Here is a 24,359-nt window from a genome sequence, read left to right as displayed (position 1 = left end):
GCCTTTTGTATTTAATTCCGATGCGATTTCTGTGTTTCATCGTCAATGTGTATATCCTAGGATTACATTGAACCTGCAGTGGTGTATCGGAAACTAATACTGGTCTCACAGGGAATGCCCAAAGCACTGACGCTAAGAAGAGTCTCTATTCTTGTACTTAAGGCGGAATTGTGCCCTCTGTATTTAATTCCGACGCAATTTCTGTGTTTCATCGTCAATGTGAAGGTCCAAGGAATACATTGAACCTGCAGTGGTGTATGGGAAACTAATACTGGTCTCACAGGGAATGCTCAAAGCACCGACTGTAAGAAGAGTCTCTATTCTTGTACGTAAGGCGGTATTGTACCTTCTGTATTTAATTCCGATGCGATTTCTGTGTTTCATCGTCAACATGAAGTTCAAGGAATACATTCAACAAGCAGTGGTGTATCGGAAACTTATACTGTTCTCACAGGGAAAGCTCAAAGCACCGAATGTAAGGAGAGTCTCTATTCTTGTACGTAATGCGGCATTGTGCTTTTTGTATTTAATTCCAATGCGATTTCTGTGTTTCATCGTCAATGTGATGGTCCAAGGAATACATTGAACCTGCAGTGGTGTATCGGAAACTAATACTGGTCTCGCAGGAAAAGATCAAAACACAGACTCTAAGAAGTCTCACTCTTCTTGCACTTAAGTCGGCATTGTGCCTTTTCTATTTAATTTCGATGTAATCTCAGTGTTTCATCGTCAATGTGTATGTCCAAGGAATACATTGAACCAGCAGTGGTGTATCGGAAGCTAATACTGGTCTCACAGGGAACGCTCAAGCACCGACAGTAAGAAGAGTCTCTATTGTTGTACTCAAAGCGGCATTGTGCCTTTTGTATTTAATTCCGATGTGATATATGTGTTTCATCGTCAATGTGAGGTCCAAGGAACACATTGAACCTGCAGTGGTGTATCGGAAACTAATACTGGTCTCACAGGAAAAGATCAAAGCACAGACTCGAAGAGTCTCATTCTTACTGCACTTAAGGCGTCATTGCGCCTTTTGTATTTAATTCCAATGTAATTTCAGTGGTTCATCGTCAATGTGTATGTCCTAGGAATACATTGAACCTGCAGTGGTGTATCGGAAACTAATACCGGTCTCATAGGGAATGCTCAAAGCACCGACTCTAAGAAGAGTCTCTATTCTTGTACTTAAGGCGGCATTGTGCCTTCTGTATTTAATTCCGATGCGATTTCTGTGTTTCATCGTCAATGTGAAGGTCAAGGAATACATTCAACCAGCAGTGGCGTATCGGAAACTAATACTGGTGTTACAGGGAAAGCTCAAAGCACCGCTTGTAAGAAGAGTCTCTATTCTTGTACTTAATGCTTCATTGTGCCTTTTGTATTTAATTCCGATGCGATTTCTGTGTTTCATCGTCAATGTGATGGTCCAAGGAATTCATTGAACCTGCAGTGGTGAATCGGAAACTAATACTGGTCTCACAGGAAAGGATCAAAGCACAGACTCTAAGAAGTCACACTCTATTTGCATTAAGGCGGCATTGTGCCTTTTGTATATAATTCCGTTGCGATATCTGTGTTTCATCGTCAATGTGAATGTCCAAGGAATACATTGAACCTGCAGTGGTGTATCGGAATCTAATACTGGTCTCACAGGAAAGGATCAAAGCACAGACTGTAGGAAGTCTCACTCTTCTTGCACTTAAGGCGGCATTGTGCCATTTGTATTTAATTACGATGCGATTTCTGTGTTTCATCGTCAATGTGAAGTTCCACGGAATACATTGAACCTGCAGTGGTGTATCTGAAACTAATACTGGTCACACAGGAAAAGATCAAAGCACAGACTCTAAGAAGTCTCTCTCATCTTGCAGTTAAGGCGGCATTGTGCCTTTTGTATTTAATTCCGATCTAATTTCAGTTTTTCATCACCAACATGTACGTCCAAGGAATACATTGAACCTGCAGTGGTGTATCGGAAACTAATACTGGTCTCACAGAGAATGCTCAAAACACCGACTGTAAGGAGAGTCTCTATTCTTGTACTTAAGGCGGCATTGTGCCTTTTGTATTTATTTCCGATGCGATTTCTGTGTTTCATCGTCAATGTGTACGTCCAAGGAATACATTGAACCAGCAGTGGTGTATCGGAATCTAATACTGGTCTCACAGGCAATGCTCAAAGCACCGACTGTAAGAAGAGTCTCTATTCTTGTACTTAAGGTGGCATTGTGCGTTTTGTACTTAATTCCGATGCGATTTCTGTGTTTCATCGTCAATGTGTATGTCCAAGGAATACATTGAACCTGCAATGGTGTATCGGAAACTAATACTGGTCTCACAGGGAACGCTCAAAGCACCGACTGTAAGAAGAGTCCCTGTTGTTGTACTTAAAGCGGCATTGTGCCTTTTGTATTTAATTCCGATTTGATATATGTGTTTCATCGTCAATGTGAGGACCAAGGAACACATTGAACCTGCAGTGGTGTATCGGAAACTAATACTGGTCTCACAGGAAAAGATCAATGCACAGACTCTAAGAAGTCACACTCTTCTTGCACTTCAGGCGGTATTGTGCCATTTGTATTTAATTCAGTTGCGATATCTGTGTTTCATCGTCAATGTGAATGTCCAAGGAATACATTGAACCTGCAGTGGTGTATCGGAAACTAATACTGGTCTCACAGGAAAGGATCAAAGCACAGACTGTAAGAAGTCTCACTCTTCTTGCACTTAAGGCGGCATTGTGCCATTTGTATTTAATTACGATGCGATTTCTGTGTTTCATCGTCAATGTGAAGGTCCAAGGAATACATTGAACCTGCAGTGGTGTATCGGAAACTAATACTGGTCTCACAGGGATTGCTCAAAGAACCGACTGTAAGATGAGTCTCTATTCTTGTACTAATGGCGTCATTGTGGCTTTTGTATTTAATTCCGATGCGATTTCTGTGTATCATCGTCAATGTGTATGTCCAAGGAATACATTGAACTTACAGTGGTGTATCGGAAACTAATACTGGTCTCACAGGGATTGCTCAAAGCAACGACTGTAAGAAGAGTCTCTATTGTTGTACTTAAAGCGGCATTGTGCCTTTTGTATTTAATTCCGATGTGATATATGTGTTTCATCGTCATTGTGAGGTCCACGGAACACATTGAACCCTCAGTGGTGTATCGGAAACTAATACTGGTCTCACAGGAAAAGTTCAATGCACAGACTCGAAGAGTCTCACTCTTCCTGCACTTAAGGCGGCATTGCGCCGTTTGTATTTAATTCAGATGTAATTTCAGTGGTTCATCGTCAATGTGTATGTCCTAGGAATACATTGAACCTGCAGTGGTGTATCGGAAACTAATACTGGTCTCACAGGGAATGCTCAAAGCACCGACTCTAAGAAGAGTCTCTATTCTTGTACTTAAGGCGGCATTGTGCCTTCTGTATTTCATTCCGATGCGATTTCTGTGTTTCATCGTCAATGTGAAGGTCACGGAATACATTGAACCTGCAGTGGTGTATCGGTAACTAATACTGGTCTCACTGGAAAGGATCAAAGCACAGACTCTAAGAAGTCACACTCTTTTTGCACTTAAGGCGGCATTGTGCGTTTTGTATTTAATGCCGTTGCGATATCTGTGTTTCATCGTCAATGTGAATGTCCAAGGAATACATTGAACCTGCAGTGGTGTATCGGAAACTAATACTGGTCTCACAGGAAAGGATCAAAGCACAGACTGTAAGTAGTCTCACTCTTCTTGCACTAAAGGCGGCATTGTATCATTTGTATTTAACACTCTCTGTACCAGGCCTATTTTATGCACCCGTCCCTAGAAACCGGGCAATTTTACCAATATTAAAAAAATTACTGCATCAAATCTACTGTTTGGATTGTGGCAAATTTGGTACCATCTTGAAGCTGCACATTTCTACTTTAATTCTGAGTGAAAGAAACTACTTTACAATGCACAGCTTTAAGGTACAGTTATAGAAATCACTTAGATGTTTTAAGAATTTAGAAAAAGTCATACGAATAAGGGAATACAATTGTGATTTATTTTTAACCAAAATTGTGGCACTACATTACATGTTTCTGATAGTATACAGTATTACATATAAATTTCACACAGAATCATATTGTTTTTTAGTGTGGAAAATTTTAAAGCAAGGTTCCAGGCAGAGTGCAACGCCACACTGTTCACATTCGTATCGTGTCTCTTTGCGAGAAGCCTTGCCACTCTGTTTCTTGCTCCTGGAACTGCACACGTGACACACACGAGCAGCATACTTCTTAGTAGTTGCAGGTATGTGCTGCAAAAAATGTCTCTTTGTTAGCCGACCTACAGTTCCTTCATTTCTTGGAATGAATTCAAGTGTGTCGTCTTCAACAAGCTGAACTGCAAGCACTGTTATAAAGTCTGTTATTGTAATTTTCTTCCTGTGCACTGCATTGTACAGCCAAAATGCATTTGATACTCCCATAAGCAGCAAATGGAAATATAATTTTCGCCACCATTTCACAGTTCTGTGCTGGAACGGATTGTACTGCAGGCGTTGGTCTCCAATATCCACTCCAATTTTATTGAGGTTGTAATCAAGTACCTGAAGTGGTTTCAATACTACAGACCCATTTCTCTTAGTATGCGTACCAAATGTTGCTTGATGCCTTGTAGACAATGTATACACATCTCTCTTATCTTTCCACTTCATTGCCAATACATTATCTTTACGCCGAAAAGACATTTCGCCCTTTTTCAGCTTAGCAGATACTAAATCTTTAGGCAATCCTTTCCTGGATTTGTTCACAGTACCAACAGCTCCAGTGCCTTTCTCTGCCAGTTGCTGAAATAGCTCTGGACTGGAATAAAATCGATCTAAATACACAGTGTGGCCTTTGTTCAGCAAGCTGCTGTCAGACAACAATCGCAAAATAACCGCAGACGAAGAATTGTCAACAATATGCTTACCAGCATAAACTTCAAAATTTACAACATAGCCACTACTGGCTTCAGCAACAGCATATACTTTCAGTCCATACTTATGAGGCTTATTTTGCATGTAAACACGGAAACTCACACGACCTCGAAATGGGCAAATTCCTTCATCAATTGTCACTTTTTCTGAGGGACGATATGCCTGGATACATCGCTCCTTCAAATTATTATAATATGGCAAAACTTTGTAAAGTGGATGAAATCCATCTTCGCCTGGTTTTTTCTGATTTGAATTGTCAACAAGATGCAAGCATGACAGTATCTGAGTGAAACGCAAACGGCTCATGACATGGGGACAAAAGTTACAACTAAGAACAGGATTAGTGCTCCAATGGTCCGCAATTTTTGGCTTTTTCGAAACACACATGTGGAAAATAATACCCAAGAAACGCCTCATCTCACTTATAGTCACTGGCTTCCACGAACTCAAAACTGAATGGGGCTTCAGATTATTTCCTCTTCTTTTCTTCTGTATTGTCTGTGATGCATACAAATTTGTCTGTCTCTTGAGTTCATTTACGTCACTGTCAGTAAGGAACACTTTACTGCAATCCAGTACAGAACTCGACTCATCAATATCCACTAGTATCTGCCTGGGTGTCGTGTTGACAGGCAGAGGTCGGTAGGTGTCAACTGCAGTCCACTCACTGTCTTTCGGATACGGCACAGCTGCTGGATTTGAAGCAACACCTTCAACATCATTCTCGTCTTCATCTGAAGACAAACTGTCATCAATCTCGTCTTCTAAAAAGAATATCACATTATGTGTAACTACATACATCGTTTACACATGTTCAACAGATATGTGCGTACTGCACAATTACGTGGAAAATTCGGAAATACGTACCTTCAAACACACCATTGCATTCAGAATCGTCTGAATCACTCTCTACATTATCCAGAGTGTCGCTATGATTGATCAAATCCGCAATTTCTGCGTCTGATAAACCGCGCCGAAACATGATGACAAACAACTGAATGATATACAGACTGAGAACGCAAAGATAAGTTTTAACATGAATTACAGCGCTGCCGTGACATCTATGGACGCATTTTGTTAATAAACATCTGAAAAACGTATAGCGCTGGCCAAACCCGTAGAAATAACGTTGCAGTGTTTTGAATGAAATTAAATGTAGCGGCCCGTAAATTTTACGGGCTTGGTGATTTTCGCGCGATCCCAGGCCCGTAAATTTTACGGGCTTGGCGCTTAGAGTGTTAATTACGATGCGATTTCTGTGTTTCATCGTCAATGTGAAGGTCCAAGGAATACATTGAACCTGCAGTGGTGTATCGGAAACTAATACTGGTCTCACAGGAAAGGATCAAAGCACAGACTCTAAGAAGTCTCACTCATCTTGCAGTTAAGGCGGCATTGTGCCTTTTGTATTTAATTCCGATCTAATTTCAGTTTTTCATCACCAACGTGTACGTCCAAGGAATACATTGAACCTGCAGTGGTGTATCAGAAACTAATACTGGTCTCACAGAGAATGCTCAAAACACCGACTGTAAGGAGGGTCTCTATTCTTGTACTTAAGGCGGCATTGTGCCTTTTGTATTTAATTCCGATGCGATTTCTGTGTTTCATCGTCAATGTGTATATCCTAGGATTACATTGAACCTGCAGTGGTGTATCGGTAACTAATACTGGTCTCACAGGGAATGCCCAAAGCACCGACGCTAAGAAGAGTCTCTATTCATGTACTTAAGGCGGAATTTTGCCCTCTATATTTAATTCCGACGCAATTTCTGTGTTTCATCGTCAATGTGAAGGTCCAAGGAATACATTGAACCTGCAGTGGTGTATCGGAAACTAATACTGGTCTCACAGGGAAAGCTCAAAGCACCGCCTGTAAGAAGAGTCTCTGTTCTTGTACTTAATGTGGCATTGTGCCTTTTGTATTTAATTCCGATGCGATTTCTGTGTTTCTTTGTCAATGTAATGGTCCAAGAAATACATTGAACCTGCAGAGGTGTATCGGAAACTAATACTGGTCTAACAGGAAAGGATCAAAGCACAGACTCTAAGAAGTCACACTCTTCTTGCACTTAAGGCGGCATTGTGCCTTTTGTATTTAATTCCGTTGTGATATCTGTGTTTCATCGTCAATGTGAATGTCCAAGGAATACATTGAACCTGCAGTGGTGTATCGGAAACTAATACTGGTCTCAAAGGAAAGGATCAAAGCACAGACTGTAAGAAATCTCACTCTTCTTGCACTTATGGCGGCATTGTGCCATTTGTATTTAATTACGATGCGATTTCTGTGTTTCATCGTCAATGTGAAGGTCCAAGGAATACATTGAACCTGCAGTGGTGTATGGGAAACTAATACTGGTCTCACAGGAAACGATCAAAGCACAGACTCTAAGAAGTCTCACTCTTCTTGCAGTTAAGGCGGGATTGTGCCTTTTGTATTTAATTCCGATCTAATTTCAGTATTTCATCACCAACGTGTACGTCCAAGGAATACATTGAACCTGCAGTGGTGTATCGGAAACTAATACTGGTCTCACACAAAATGCTCAAAACATCGACTGTAAGAAGTGTCTCTATTCTTGTACTTAAGGAGGCATTGTGCCTTTTGTATTTAATTCCGATGCGATTTCTGTGTTTCATCGTCAATGTGTATGTCCAAGGAATACATTGAACCTGCAGTGGTGTATCGGAAATCAATACTGGTCTCACAGGGAATGCTCAAAGCAACGACTGTAAGATGAGTCTCTATTCTTGTACTAAAGGCGGCATTGTGCCTTTTGTATTTAATTCCGATGCGATTTCTGTGTATCATCGTCAATGTGTATGTCCAAGGAATACATTGAACCTGCAGTGGTGTATCGGAAACTAATACCGGTCTCACAGGGAATACTCAAAGCACCGACTGTAAGAAGAGTCTCTATTCTTATACGTAATGCGGTATTGTGCCTTCTGTATTTAATCCCGATGCGATTTCAGTGTTTCATCGTCAATGTGTATGTCCAAGGAATACATTGAAACTGCCGAGGTGTTTCGGAAACTAATACAGGTCTCACAGGGAATGCTCAAAGCACCGACTGTAAGAAGAGTCTCTATTCTTGTACTTAAGGCGGCATTGTGCCTTTGGTATATAATTCCGATGCGATTTCTGTGAATCATCGTCAATGTGTATGTCCAAGGAATACATTGAACCGGCAGTGGTGTATCGGAAACTAATACTGGTCTCACAGGGATTGCTCAAAGCAACGACTGTAAGAAGAGTCTCTATTGTTGTGCTTAAAGCGGCATTGTGCCTTTTGTATTTTATTCCGATGTGATATATGTGTTACATCGTCAATGTGAGGTCCACGGAACACATTGAACCCTCAGTGGTGTATCGGAAACTAATGCTGGTCTCACAGGAAAAGTTCAATGCACAGACTCGAAGAGTCTCACTCTTCCTGCACTTAAGGCGGCATTGCGCGGTTTGTATTTAATTCCGATGTAATTTCAGTGGTTCATCGTCAATGTGTATGTCCTAGCAATACATTGAACCTGCAGTGGTGTATCGGAAACTAATACTGGTCTCACAGGGAATGCTCAAAGCACCGACTCTAAGAAGAGTCTCTATTCTTGTACTTAAGGCGGCATTGTGCCTTCTGTATTTCATTCCGATGCGATTTCTGTGTTTCATTGTCAATGTGAATGTCAAGGTATACATTGAACCTGCAGTGGTGTATCGGAAACTAATACTGGTCTCACAGGAAAGGATCAAAGCACAGACTCTAAGAAGTCACACTCTTGTTGTACTTAAGGCGGCATTGTGCTTTTGTATTTAATGCCGTTGCGATATCTGTGTTTCATCGTCAATGTGAATGTCCAAGGAATACATTGAACCTGCAGTGGTGTATCGGAAACTAATACTGGTCTCACAGGAAAGGATCAAAGCACAGACTGTAAGAAGTCTCACTCTTCTTGCACTTAAGGCGGCATTGTATCATTTGTATTTAATTACGATGCGATTTCTGTGTTTCATCGTAAATGTGAAGTTCCAAGGAATACATTGAACCTGCAGTGGTGTATCGGAAACTAATACTGGTCTCACAGGAAAGGATCAAAGCACAGACCCTAAGAAGTCTCACTCATCTTGCAGTTAAGGCGGCATTGTGCCTTTTGTATTTAATTCCGATCTAATTTCAGTTTTTCATCACCAACGTGTACGTCCAAGGAATACATTGAACCTGCAGTGGTGTATCAGAAACTAATACTGGTCTCACAGAGAATGCTCAAAACACCGACTGTAAGGATTGTCTCTATTCTTGTACTTAAGGCGGCATTGTGCCTTTTGTATTTAATTCAGATGCGATTTCTGTGTTTCATCGTCAATGTGTATGTCCTAGGATAACATTGAACCTGCAGTGGTGTATCGGAAACTAATACTGGTCTCACAGGGAATGCCCAAACCACCGACGCTAAGAAGAGTCTCTATTCTTGTACTTAAGGCGTCATTGTGCCCTCTGTATTTAATTCCGACGCGATTTCTGTGTTTCATCGTCAATGTGAAGGTCCAAGGAATACATTGAACCTGCAGTGGTGTATCGGAAACTAATACTGGTCTCACAGGGAAAGCTCAAAGCACCGCCTGTAAGAAGAGTCTCTATTCTTGTACTTAATGTGGCATTGTGCCTTTTGTATTTAATTCCGATGCGATTTCTGTGTTTCATTGTCAATGTAATGGTCCAAGAAATACATTGGACCTGCAGAGGTGTATCGGAAACTAATACTGGTCTCACAGGAAAGGATCAAAGCACAGACTCTAAGAAGTCACACTCTTCTTGCACTTAAGGCGGCATTGTGTCTTTTGTATTAAATTCCGTTGTGATATCTGTGTTTCATCGTCAATGTGAATGTCCAAGGAATACATTGAACCTGCAGTGGTGTATCGGAAACTAATACTGGTCTCAAAGGAAAGGATCAAAGCACAGACTGTAAGATATCTCACTCTTCTTGCACTTATGGCGGCATTGTGCCATTTGTATTTAATTACGATGCGATTTCTGTGTATCATCGTCAATGTGTATGTCCAAGGAATACATTGAACCTACAGTGGTGTATCGGAAACTAATACTGGTCTCACAGGGATTGCTCAAAGCAACGACTGTAAGAAGAGTCTCTATTGTTGTACTTAAAGCGGCATTGTGCCTTTTGTATTTAATTCCGATGTGATATATGTGTTTCATCGTCATTGTGAGGTCCACGGAACACATTGAACCCTCAGTGGTGTATCGAAAACTAATGCTGGTCTCACAGGAAAAGTTCAATGCACAGACTCGAAGAGTCTCACTCTTCCTGCACTTAAGGCGGCATTGCGCCGTTTGTATTTAATTCAGATGTAATTTCAGTGGTTCATCGTCAGTGTGTATGTCCTAGGAATACATTGAACCTGCAGTGGTGTATCGGAAACTAATACTGGTCTCACAGGGAATGCTCAAAGCACCGACTCTAAGAAGAGTCTATATTCTTGTACTTAAGGCGGCATTGTGCCTTCTGTATTTCATTCCGATGCGATTTCTGTGTTTCATCGTCAATGTGAAGGTCACGGAATACATTGAACCTGCAGTGGTGTATCGGTAACTAATACTGGTCTCACTGGAAAGGATCAAAGCACAGACTCTAAGAAGTCACACTCTTTTTGCACTTAAGGCGGCATTGTGCCTTTTGTATTTAATGCCGTTGCGATATCTGTGTTTCATCGTCAATGTGAATGTCCAAGGAATACATTGAACCTGCAGTGGTGTATCGGAAACTAATACTGGTCTCACAGGAAAGGATCAAAGCACAGACTGTAAGAAGTCTCACTCTTCTTGCACTAAAGGCGGCATTGTATCATTTGTATTTAATTACGATGCGATTTCTGTGTTTAATCGTCAATGTGAAGGTCCAAGGAATACATTGAACCTGCAGTGGTGTATCGGAAACTAATACTGGTCTCACAGGAAAGGATCAAAGCAGAGACTCTAAGAAGTCTCACTCATCTTGCAGTTAAGGCGGCATTGTGCCTTTTGTATTTAATTCCGAACTAATTTCAGTTTTTCATCACCAACGTGTACGTCCAAGGAATACATTGAACCTGCAGTGGTGTATCAGAAACTAATACTGGTCTCACAGAGAATGCTCAAAACACCGACTGTAAGGAGGGTCTCTATTCTTGTACTTAAGGCGGCATTGTGCCTTTTGTATTTAATTCCGATGCGATTTCTGTGTTTCATCGTCAATGTGTATATCCTAGGATTACATTGAACCTGCAGTGGTGTATCGGTAACTAATACTGGTCTCACAGGGAATGCCCAAAGCACCGACGCTAAGAAGAGTCTCTATTCATGTACTTAAGGCGGAATTTTGCCCTCTGTATTTAATTCCGACGCAATTTCTGTGTTTCATCGTCAATGTGAAGGTCCAAGGAATACATTGAACCTGCAGTGGTGTATCGGAAACTAATACTGGTCTCACAGGGAAAGCTCAAAGCACCGCCTGTAAGAAGAGTCTCTGTTCTTGTACTTAATGTGGCATTGTGCCTTTTGTATTTAATTCCGATGCGATTTCTGTGTTTCTTTGTCAATGTATTGGACCAAGAAATACATTGAACCTGCAGAGGTGTATCGGAAACTAATACTGGTCTCACAGGAAAGGATCAAAGTACAGACTCTAAGAAGTCACACTCTTCTTGCACTTAAGGCGGCATTGTGCCTTTTGTATTTAATTCCGTTGTGATATCTGTGTTTCATCGTCAATGTGAATGTCCAAGGAATACATTGAACCTGCAGTGGTGTATCGGACACTAATACTGGTCTCAAAGGAAATGATCAAAGCACAGACTGTAAGAAATCTCACTCTTCTTGCACTTATGGCGGCATTGTGCCATTTGTATTTAATTACGATGCGATTTCTGTGTTTCATCGTCAATGTGAAGGTCCAAGGAATACATTGAACCTGCAGTGGTGTATGGGAAACTAATACTGGTCTCACAGGAAACGATCAAAGCACAGACTCTAAGAAGTCTCACTCTTCTTGCAGTTAAGGCGGCATTGTGCCTTTTGTATTTAATTCCGATCTAATTTCGGTATTTCATCACCAACGTGTACGTCCAAGGAATACATTGAACCTGCAGTGGTGTATCGGAAACTAATACTGGTCTCACACAAAATGCTCAAAACATCGACTGTAAGAAGTGTCTCTATTCTTATACGTAATGCGGTATTGTGCCTTCTGTATTTAATCCCGATGCGATTTCAGTGTTTCATCGTCAATGTGTATGTCCAAGGAATACATTGAAACTGCCGAGGTGTTTCGGAAACTAATACAGGTCTCACAGGGAATGCTCAAAGCACCGACTGTAAGAAGAGTCTCTATTCTTGTACTTAAGGCGGCATTGTGCCTTTGGTATATAATTCCGATGCGATTTCTGTGTATCATCGTCAATGTGTATGTCCAAGGAATACATTGAACCGGCAGTGGTGTATCGGAAACTAATACTGGTCTCACAGGGAATGCTCAAAGCACCGACTCTAAGAAGAGTCTCTATTCTTGTACTTAAGGCGGCATTGTGCCATCTGTATTTCATTCCGATGCGATTTCTGTGTTTCATTGTCAATGTGAATGTCAAGGTATACATTGAACCTGCAGTGGTGTATCGGAAACTAATACTGGTCTCACAGGAAAGGATCAAAGCACAGACTCTAAGAAGTCACACTCTTGTTGTGCTTAAGGCGGCATTGTGCCTTTTGTATTTAATGCCGTTGCGATATCTGTGTTTCATCGTCAATGTGAATGTCCAAGGAATACATGGAACCTGCAGTGGTGTATCGGAAACTAATACTGGTCTCACAGGAAAGGATCAAAGCACAGACTGTAAGAAGTCTCACTCTTCTTGCACTTAAGGCGGCATTGTATCATTTGTATTTAATTACGATGCGATTTCTGTGTTTCATCGTCAATGTGAAGTTCCAAGGAATGCATTGAACCTGCAGTGGTGTATCGGAAACTAATACTGGTCTCACAGGAAAGGATCAAAGCACAGACTCTAAGAAGTCTCACTCATCTTGCAGTTAAGGCGGCATTGTGCCTTTTGTATTTAATTCCGATCTAATTTCAGTTTTTCATCACCAACGTGTACGTCCAAGGAATACATTGAACCTGCAGTGGTGTATCAGAAACTAATACTGGTCTCACAGAGAATGCTCAAAACACCGACTGTAAGGATTGTCTCTATTCTTGTACTTAAGGCGGCATTGTGCCTTTTGTATTTAATTCAGATGCGATTTCTGTGTTTCATCGTCAATGTGTATGTCCTAGGATTACATTGAACCTGCAGTGGTGTATCGGAAACTAATACTGGTCTCACAGGGAATGCCCAAACCACCGACGCTAAGAAGAGTCTCTATTCTTGTACTTAAGGCGTCATTGTGCCCTCTGTATTTAATTCCGACGCGATTTCTGTGTTTCATCGTCAATGTGAAGGTCCAAGGAATACATTGAACCTGCAGTGGTGTATCGGAAACTAATACTGGTCTCACAGGGAAAGCTCAAAGCACCGCCTGTAAGAAGAGTCTCTGTTCTTGTACTTAATGTGGCATTGTGCCTTTTGTATTTAATTCCGATGCGATTTCTGTGTTTCATTGTCAATGTAATGGTCCAAGAAATACATTGGACCTGCAGAGGTGTATCGGAAACTAATACTGGTCTCACAGGAAAGGATCAAAGCACAGACTCTAAGAAGTCACACTCTTCTTGCACTTAAGGCGGCATTGTGCCTTTTGTATTAAATTCCGTTGTGATATCTGTGTTTCATCGTCAATGTGAATGTCCAAGGAATACATTGAACCTGCAGTGGTGTATCGGAAACTAATACTGGTCTCAAAGGAAAGGATCAAAGCACAGACTGTAAGATATCTCACTCTTCTTGCACTTATGGCGGCATTGTGCCATTTGTATTTAATTACGATGCGATTTCTGTGTTTCATCGTCAATGTGAATGTCCAAGGAATACATTGAACCTGCAGTGGTGTATGGGAAACTAATACTGGTCTCACAGGAAACGATCAAAGCACAGACTCTAAGAAGTCTCACTCTTCTTGCAGTTAAGGCGGCATTGTGCCTTTTGTATTTAATTCCGATCTAATTTCAAATTTTCATCACCAACGTGTACGTCCAAGGAATACATTGAACCTGGAGTGGTGTATCGGAAACCAATACTGGTCTCACAGGGAATGCTGAAAGGACCGACTGTAAGATGAGTCTCTATTCTTGTACTAAAGGCGGCATTGTGCCTTTTGTATTTAATTCCGATGCGATTTCTGTGTATCATCGTCAATGTGTATGTCCAAGGAATACATTGAACCTGCAGTGGTGTATCGGAAACTAATACAGGTCTCTCAGGGAATACTCAAAGCACCGACTGTAAGAAGAGTCTCTATTCTTATACGTAATGCGGTATTGTGCCTTCTGTATTTAATTCCGATGCGATTTCTGCGTTTCATCGTCAATGTGTAAGTCCAAGGAATACATTGAACTTGCAGAGGTGTATCGGAAACCAATACTGGTCTCACAGGGAATGCTCAAAGCACCGACTGTAAGATGAGTCTCTATTCTTGTACTAAAGGCGGCATTGTGCCTTTTGTATTTAATTCCGATGCGATTTCTGTGTATCATCGTCAATGTGTATGTCCAAGGAATACATTGAACCTGCAGTGGTGTATCGGAAACTAATACTGGTCTCACAGGGAATGCTCAAAGCACCGACTGTAAGAAGAGTCTCTATTCTCGTACTTAAGACGGGATTGTGCCTTTTGTATTTAATTCCGATGCGATTTCTGTGTATCATCGTCAATGTGTATGTCCAAGGAATAAATTGAACCAGCAGTGGTGGATCGGAAACTAATACTGGTCTCACAGGAAAGGATCAAAGCACAGACTCTAAGCAGTCCCACTCTTCTTGCACTTAAGGCGGCATTGTGCCTTTTGTATTTTATTCCGATGCGATTTCTGTGTTTCATTGTCAATGTGAAGGTCCAAGGAATACATTAAACCTGCAGTGGTGTATCGGAAACTAATACTGGTCTCACAGGAAAGGATCAAAACTCAGACTCTAAGAAGTCACACTCTTCTTGGACTTAAGGCGGCATTGTGCCTTTTGTATTTAATTCCGTTGCGATATCTGTGTTTCATCGTCAATGTGTATGTCTAAGGAATACATTGAACCAGCAGTGGTGTATCGGAAACTAATACTGGTCTCACAGGGAAAGCTCAAAGCATCGACTGTAAGAAGAATCTCTATTCGTGTGCTTAAGGCGGCATTGTGATTTTTGTATTTAATTCCGATGCGATTTCTGTGTTTCATCGTCATTGCGAAGGTCCAAGGAATACATTGAACCTGCAGTCGTGTATCGGAAACTAATACCGGTTTCACAGGAAAGGAACAAAGCACAGACTCTAAGAAGTCTCACTCATCTTGCAGTTAAGGCGGCATTGTGCCTTTTGTTTTTAATTCCGATCTAATTTCAGTTTTTCATCACCAACGTGTACGTCCAAGGAATACATTGAACCTGCAGTGGTGTATCAGAAACTAATACTGGTCTCACAGAGAATGCTCAAAACACCGACTGTAAGGAGGGTCTCTATTCTTGTACTTAAGGCGGCATTGTGCCTTTTGTATTTAATTCCGATGCGATTTCTGTGTTTCATCGTCAATGTGTATATCCTAGGATTACATTGAACCTGCAGTGGTGTATCGGAAACTAATACTGGTCTCACAGGGAATGCCCAAAGCACCGACGCTAAGAAGAGTCTCTATTCTTGTACTTAAGGCGGAATTGTGCCCTCTGTATTTAATTCCGACGCAATTTCTGTGTTTCATCGTCAATGTGAAGGTCCAAGGAATACATTGAACCTGCAGTGGTGTATCGGAAACTAATACTGGTCTCACAGGAAAGTATCAAAGCACAGACTCTAAGAAGTCACACTCTTCTTGCACTTAAGGCGGCATTGTGCCTTTTGTATTTAATTCCGTTGTGATATCTGTGTTTCATCGTCAATGTGAATGTCCAAGGAATACATTGAACCTGCAGTGGTGTATCGGAAACTAATACTGGTCTCAAAGGAAAGGATCAAAGCACAGATTGTAAGAAATCTCACTCTTCTTGCACTTATGGCGGCATTGTGCCATTTGTATTTAATTACGATGCGATTTCTGTGTTTCATCGTCAATGTGAAGGTCCAAGGAATACATTGAACCTGCAGTGGTGTATGGGAAACTAATACTGGTCTCACAGGAAACGATCAAAGCACAGACCCTAAGAAGTCTCACTCTTCTTGCAGTTAAGGCGGCATTGTGCCTTCTGTATTTAATTCCGATCTAACTTCAGTATTTCATCACCAACGTGTACGTCCAAGGAATACATTGAACCTGCAGTGGTGTATCGGAAACTAATACTGGTCTCACACAAAGTGCTCAAAACATCGACTGTAAGAAGTGTATGTATTCTTGTACTTAAGGAGGCATTGTGCCTTTTGTATTTAATTCCGATGCGATTTCTGTGTTTCATCGTCAATGTGTATGTCCAAGGAATAAATTGAACCTGCAGTGGTGTATCGGAAACCAAAACTGGTCTCACAGGGAATGCTCAAAGCACCGACTGTAAGATGAGTCTCTATTCGTGTACTAAAGGCGGTATTGTGCCTTTTGTATTTAATTCCGATGCGATTTCTGTGTATCATCGTCAATGTGTATGTCCAAGGAATACATTGAACCTGCAGTGGTGTATCGGAAACTAATACAGGTCTCACAGGGAATACTCAAAGCACCGACTGTAAGAAGAGTCTCTTTTCTTATACGTAATGCGGTATTGTGCCTTCTGTATTTAATCCCGATGCGATTTCAGTGTTTCATCGTCAATGTGTATATCCAAGGAATACATTGAAACTGCCGAGGTGTATCGGAAACTAATACAGGTCTCACAGGGAATGCTCAAAGCACCGACTGTAAGAAGAGTCTCTATTCTTGTACTTGAGGCGGCATTGTGCCTTTGGTATATAATTCCGATGCGATTTCTGTGTATCATCGTCAATGTGTATGTCCAAGGAATACATTGAACCGGCAGTGGTGTATCGGAAACTAATACTGGTCTCACAGGGATTGCTCAAAGCAACGACAGTAAGAAGAGTCTCTATTGTTGTACTTAAAGCGGCATTGTGCCTTTTGTATTTAATTCCGATGTGATATATGTGTTTCATCGTGAATGTGAGGTCCACGGAACACATTGAACCCTCAGTGGTGTATCGGAAACTAATGCTGGTCTCACAGGAAAAGTTCAATGCACAGACTCGAAGAGTCTCACTCTTCCTGCACTTAAGGCGGCATTGCGCCGTTTGTATTTAATTCCGATGTAATTTCAGTGGTTCATCGTCAATGTGTATGTCCTAGCAATACATTGAACCTGCAGTGGTGTATCGGAAACTAATACTGGTCTCACAGGGGATGCTCAAAGCACCGACTCTAAGAAGAGTCTCTATTCTTGTACTTAAGGCGGCATTGTGCCTTCTGTATTTCATTCCGATGCGATTTCTGTGTTTCATTGTCAATGTGAATGTCAAGGTATACATTGAACCTGCAGTGGTGTATCAGAAACTAATACTGGTCTCACAGAGAATGCTCAAAACACCGACTGTAAGGATTGTCTCTATTCTTGTACTTAAGGCGGCATTGTGCCTTTTGTATTTAATTCAGATGCGATTTCTGTGTTTCATCGTCAATGTGTATGTCCTAGGATTACATTGAACCTGCAGTGGTGTATCGGAAACTAATACTGGTCTCACAGGGAATGCCCAAACCACCGACGCTAAGAAGAGTCTTTATTCTTGTACTTAAGGCGTCATTGTGCCCTCTGTATTTAATTCCGACGCGATTTCTGTGTTTCATCGTCAATGTGAAGGTCCAAGGAATACATTGAACCTGCAGTGGTGTATCGGAAACTAATACTGTCTTACAGGGAAAGCTCAAAGCACCGCCTGTAAGAAGAGTCTCTGTTCTTGTACTTAATGTGGCATTGTGCCTTTTGTATTTAATTCCGATGCGATTTCTGTGTTTCATTGTCAATGTAATGGTCCAAGAAATACATTGAACCTGCAGAGGTGTATCGGAAACTAATACTGGTCTCACAGGAAAGGATCAAAGCACAGACTCTAAGAAGTCACACTCTTCTTGCACTTAAGGCGGCATTGTGCCTTTTGTATTTAATTCCGTTGTGATATCTGTGTTTCATCGTCAATGTGAATGTCCACGGAATACATTGAACCTGCAGTGGTGTATCGGAAACTAATACTGGTCTCAAAGGAAAGGATCAAATCACAGACTGTAAGAAATCTGACTCTTCTTGCACTTATGGCGCCATTGTGCCATTTGTATTTAATTACGATGCGATTTCTGTGTTTCATCGTCAATGTGAAGGTCCAAGGAATACATTGAATCTGCAGTGGTGTATGGGAAACTAATACTGGTCTCACAGGAAACGATCAAAGCACAGACTCTAAGAAGTCTCACTCTTCTTGCAGTTAAGGCGGCATTGTGCCTTTTGTATTTAATTCCGATCTAATTTCAAATTTTCATCACCAACGTGTACGTCCAAGGAATACATTGAACCTGCAGTGGTGTATCGGAAACTAATACTGGTCTCACAGAGAATGCTCAAAACATCGACTGTAAGAAGAGTCTCTATTCTTGTACTTAAGGAGGCATTGTGCCTTTTGTATTTAATTCCGATGCGATTTCTGTCTTTCATCGTCAATATGTATGTCCAAGGAATACATTGAATCTGCAGTGGTGTATTGGAAACCAATACTGGTCTCACAGGGAATGCTCAAAGGACCGACTGTAAGATGAGTCTCTATTCTTGTACTAAAGGCGGCATTGTGCCTTTTGTATTTAATTCCGATGCGATTTCTGTGTATCATCGTCAATGTGTATGTCCAAGGAATACATTGAACCTGCAGTGGTGTATCGGAAACTAATACAGGTCCCTCAGGGAATACTCAAAGCACCGACTGTAAGAAGAGTCTCTATTCTTATACGTAATGCGGTATTGTGCCTTCTGTATTTAATTCCGATGCGATTTCTGCGTTTCATCGTCAATGTGTATGTCCAAGGAATACATTGAACTTGCAGAGGTGTATCGGAAACCAATACTGGTCTCACAGGGAATGCTCAAAGCACCGACTGTAAGATGAGTCTCTATTCTTGTACTAAAGGCGGCATTGTGCCTTTTGTATTTAATTCCGATGCGATTTCTGTGTATCATCGTCAATGTGTATGTCCAAGGAATACATTGAACCTGCAGTGGTGTATCGGAAACTAATACTGGTCTCACAGGAAAGGATCAAAGCTCAGACTCTAAGAAGTCACACTCTTCTTGGACTTAAGGCGGCATTTTGCCTTTTGTATTTAATTCCGTTGCGATATCTGTGTTTCATCGTCAATGTGTATGTCTAAGGAATACATTGAACCAGCAGTGGTGTATCGGAAACTAATACTGGTCTCACAGGGAAAGCTCAAAGCATCGACTGTAAGAAGAGTCTCTATTCGTGTACTTAAGGCGGCATTGTGATTTTTGTATTTAATTCCGATGCGATTTCTGTGTTTCATCGTCATTGCGAAGGTCCAAGGAATACATTGAACCTGCAGTGGTGTATCGGAAGCTAATACTGGTCTCACAGGGAATGCTCTAAGCACCGACTGTAGGAAGAGTCTCTATTCTTGTACTTAAGGCGGCATAGTGCCTTTTGTATTTAATTCCGTTGCGATTTCTGTGTTTCGTCGTCAATGTGTATGTCCAAGGAATACATTGGACCTGCAGTGGTGCATCGGAAACTAATACTGGTCTCACAGGAAAGGATCAAAGCCCAGACTCTAAGACGTCTCACTCTACTTGTACTTCAGGTTGCATTGAGCATTTCGTATTTAATTCCGATGCTATTTCGGTGTTTCATCGTTAAGGTGAAGGTCCAAGGAATACATTGAACCTGCAGTGGTGTATCGGAAACTAATACTGGTCTCACAGGAAAGGATCAATGCACAGACTCTAAGAAGTCTCACTCTTCTTGCACTTAAGGCGGCATTGTGCCTTTTGTATTTAATTCCGATGCGATTTCTGTGTTTCATCGTCAATGTGAAGGTCCAAGGTATACATTGAACCTGCAGTGGTGTATCGGAAACTAATACTGGTCTCACAGGAAAGGATCAAACACAGACTCTAAGAAGTCACACTCTCCTGGCACTTAAGGCGGCATTGTGCCTTTTGTATTTAATTCCGTTGCGATATCTGTGTTTCATCGTCAATGTGAATGTCCAAGGAATACATTGAACCTGCAGTAGTGTATCGGAAACTAATACTGGTCTCACAGGAAAGGAACAAAGCACAGACTCTAAGAAGTCTCACTCTTCTTGCACTAAAGGCGGCATTGTGGCTTTTAAATTTAATTACGATGCGATTTCTGTGTTTCATCCTGAATGTGAAGGTCCAAGGAAGACATTGAACCTGCAGTTGTGTATCGGAAACCAATACCGGTTTCACAGGAAAGGAACAAAGCACAGACTCTAAGAAGTCTCACTCTTCTTGCACTTAAGGCGGCATTGTGCTTTTTTATTTAATTCCGATGCGTTTTCTGTGTTTCATCGTCATTGTGAAGGTCCACGGAATACATTAAACCTGCAGTGGTGTATCGGAATCTAATACTGGTCTCACAGGGAAAGCTCAAAGCACCGCCTCTAAGAAGAGTCTCTATTCTTGTACTTAATGCGGCATTGTGCCTTTTGTATTTAATTCCGATGCGATATCTGTGTTTAATCGTCAATGTGAAGATCCAAGGAATACATTGAACCTGCAGTGGTGTATCGGAAACTAATACTGGTCTCAAAGGAAAGGATCAAAGCACAGACTCTAAGTAGTCTCACTCTACTTGCTTTTAAGGCGGCATTGAGCCTCTTTTATTTAATTCCGATGCGATTTCTGTGTTTCATCTTCAATGTGTATGTCCAAGGAATACAATGAACCTGCAGTGGTGTATCGGAAGCTAATACTGGTCTCACAGGGAATGCTCTAAGCACCGACTGTAGGAAGAGTCTCTATTCTTGTACTTAAGGCGGCATTGTGCCTTTTGTGTTTAATTCCGTTGCGATTTCTGTGTTTCATCGTCAATGTGTATGTCCAAGGAATACATTAAACCTGCAGTGGTGCATCGGAAACTAATACTGGTCTCACAGGAAAGGATCAAAGACCAGACTCTAAGACGTCTCACTCTACTTGTACTTCAGGTTGCATTGAGCATTTCGTATTTAATTCCGATGCTATTTCGGTGTCTCATCGTTAAGGTGAAGGTCCAAGGAATACATTGAACCTGCAGTGGTGTATCGGAAACTAATACTGGTCTCACCGGGAATGCTCAAAGCACCGACTGTAAGAAGAGTCTCTATTGTTGTACTTAAGGCGGCATTGTGCCTTTTGAATTTAATTCCGATGCGATTTCTGTGTTTCATCGTCAATGTGTACGTCCAAGGAATACATTGAACCTGCAGTGGTGTATCGGAAACTAATACTGGTCTCACAGGGAATGCTTAAAGCACCGACTGTAAGAAGAGTCTCTATTCTTGTACTTAGGGCGGCATTGTGCCTTTTGAATTTAATTCCGATGCGATTTCTGTGTTTCATCGTCAATGTGTATGTCCAAGCATTACATTGAACCTGCAGTGGTGCATCGGAACCTAATACTGGTCTCACAGCGAATGCTCAAACAACGACTGTAAGAAGAGTCTCTATTCTTGTACTTAAGGCGACATTGTGCTTCTTGTATTTAATTCCTATGCGATTTCTATGTATGATCGTCAATGTGAAGGTCCAAGGAATCCATTGAACCTGCAGTGGTGTATCGGAAACTAATACAGGTCTCACAGGGAATGTTCAAAGCACCGACTGTAAGAAGAGTCTCCATTCTTGTACTTAAGGCGGCATTGTGCCTTTGGTATTGAATTCCGATGCGATTTCTGTGTTTCATCGTCAATGTCAAGGTCCAAGGATTACATTGAACCTGCAGTGGTGTATCGGAAACTAATACTGGTCTCACAGGAAAGGATCAATGCACAGACTCTAAGAAGTCTCACTCTTCTTGCACTTAAGGCGGCATTGTGCCTTTTGTATTTAATTCCGATGCGATTTCTGTGTTTCATCGTCAATGTGAAGGTCCAAGGTATACATTGAACCTGCAGTGGTGTATCGGAAACTAATACTGGTCTCACAGGAAAGGATCAAACACAGACTCTAAGAAGTCACACTCTCCTGGCACTTAAGGCGGCATTGTGCCTTTTGTATTTAATTCCTTTACGATATCTGTGTTTCATCGTCAATGTGAATGTCCAAGGAATACATTGAACTTGCAGTGGTGTATCGGAAACTAATACTGGTCTCAAAGGAAAGGAGCAAAGCACAGACTCTAAGAAGTCTAACTCTACTTGCATTTAAGGCGGCATTGAGCCTTTTTTATTTAATTCCGATGCGATTTCTGGGTTTCATCGTCAATGTCAAAGTCCAAGGAATACATTGAACCTGCAGTGGTGTATCGGAAACTAATACTGGTCTCATAGGAAAGGATCAAAGCACAGACTCTAAGAAGTCTCACTCGTCTTGCACTTAAGGGGATACGGAATCACCTGTCCCCGCAATGTTACTATATGCCTACTATAGGGAACATTTTCTCACAAACTACTGGAGACAGAGAGGTAAAAATTTTACTGTATGTGCATTCATATGTTACAACAATACTGAAATAACAGTTTATTGTCAAAGTATTTTCTTACAGAGATATTGTACATTTATTTTTAAGTAAATTTTTTCCATCGCTTTTTACTAGACTATCACCCCTAAGTCTTTTGTAAATCAAGTAATTAAAAAATCGTTGTTTCAGTATGTAATAGGGACCTATGTCACTACGTCATAAAAATTTCAGACTTCTAGGTTGACCAGTACCTGAGATAATGTTCCTAGATGAAGTAAAAAGTAAACTTACGGGAAACGGAGAAAGAAGATTAAAACATTCCTGATCCGTAGCTAATACCCCCTTCACAGTCTTCATAATCATCTTCAAGTCTTCTTTTGGCACCCCTCTGCACCTGTCTTGCTTTTTTCACTAATGTCTTGATTATATTATCAGCATGCCTTAGTCTGTGCTGATCTAAAAAGAACATAGCACGTACCGTACGGGAACCAACACACATACCCAACTTTTGAAGGACCTGGCATTTAGTTATATTTCCAAGATTGAAGGTTGCCACTGCATCATACACACCAAAATGTAGTGTATTAATTCCGACAAACACTGTTTTTGGGAGACGATGCCATATCACACTATTCAAGCACTCGTTGGGGTTCTGCGTTTTTCCGTGAAGACATTTCATCAGAAGACTTCTGTCAGCCAGATCTCTGAAAATGGGCTTTATTTCTGCCATGATGGCTGATGGTAGACTGTGGTGGTGAATGTATTTCTCTCCTGTTGTTAGTCCCCTATTGTATTTACACCAGCTGTTTTCACCTTTGGGGCACAAACCATGTTGTGGATGCTCATCCGTGGATGCGGTGTGGAAATATAAAGCCCATATAGCTCTCCTCATTTCTTCAAGATTGCCTGTATTTTGCCTGATTGCAAGGCCATAGCAGTTCTGAATGTGGTCTATTATGGAATCAGTCAATCTTCCTCTGCCATCCAAGGTTTTCCCATCATCTAGTTTTTTCCCTTTCATAACTGATTTTAACCTTCTCAGCCTGGCACCCATTCTCTTCTGCACATGTCCTATACATTCAAGTTTGCTTATATTTACACTGTTCCCATATGGTTTGCTTTCCAAAACTTCTTTGAATGCTTTAGAGTCACCATCTCCCAGATATTTGACATAGCGAACATTATACCACTGTGAAGAGCGATGAAAAATTTTCTTCGCCCCAGCAACCTCCATGCCACCACTACTACCATAATAATTAGCAATACAGTCATCACTGTGTTCATTTTTCAGCCTGCCTGTGCACCTACAGTATTTAGACATTATTGCAACATCAATAACCTTGCCAGTATCAACACTAGTTGCTGTTACAACACCATTGTTGGAGGTGTGGCCCCTTTTCTGCCACGTGCCATCAAACGCCACTGTGAGGTCACGACTGCCGTCATTTTCTTCCACTGCTTCTTCCACAGCAACCTGCATTGACTTCTGTGCTACATCTTCAACTGCAGATCCTAGTACATAATTGTAAGCTTCAAACTTTGAAGGTGCACTTGGAAGATTTAGAACACCACATAGCATATCACCAGCTGCTTTGCC

The 24,359-nt window shown here is 41.3% G+C and overlaps 1 protein-coding gene across 1 annotated transcript; it reads right to left on the bottom strand.

The window, feature by feature from the left end:
* Window positions 1-4,117: 4,117 nt before the first annotated feature.
* LOC126416523 (piggyBac transposable element-derived protein 4-like) lies at window positions 4,118-5,770 on the bottom strand. The gene has a single exon (XM_050084268.1). The coding sequence runs from the start codon at window positions 5,768-5,770 to the stop codon at window positions 4,118-4,120; it is 1,653 nt and encodes a 550-aa protein (XP_049940225.1).
* Between the last annotated feature and the right edge of the window lie 18,589 nt (window positions 5,771-24,359).

The sequence above is a fragment of the Schistocerca serialis genome, chromosome 8, assembly GCF_023864345.2.
Source record: "Schistocerca serialis cubense isolate TAMUIC-IGC-003099 chromosome 8, iqSchSeri2.2, whole genome shotgun sequence".
Taxonomy (NCBI): Eukaryota; Metazoa; Arthropoda; class Insecta; order Orthoptera; family Acrididae; genus Schistocerca; species Schistocerca serialis.
This window is presented reverse-complemented; position numbering and strand designations above follow the sequence as displayed.

What these genes read in the sequence shown, in the direction of transcription:
- LOC126416523 (XM_050084268.1), bottom strand. Translation starts at nt 5,770, where the DNA reads ATGTATGTAGTTACACATAATGTGATATTCTTTTTAGAAGACGAGATT.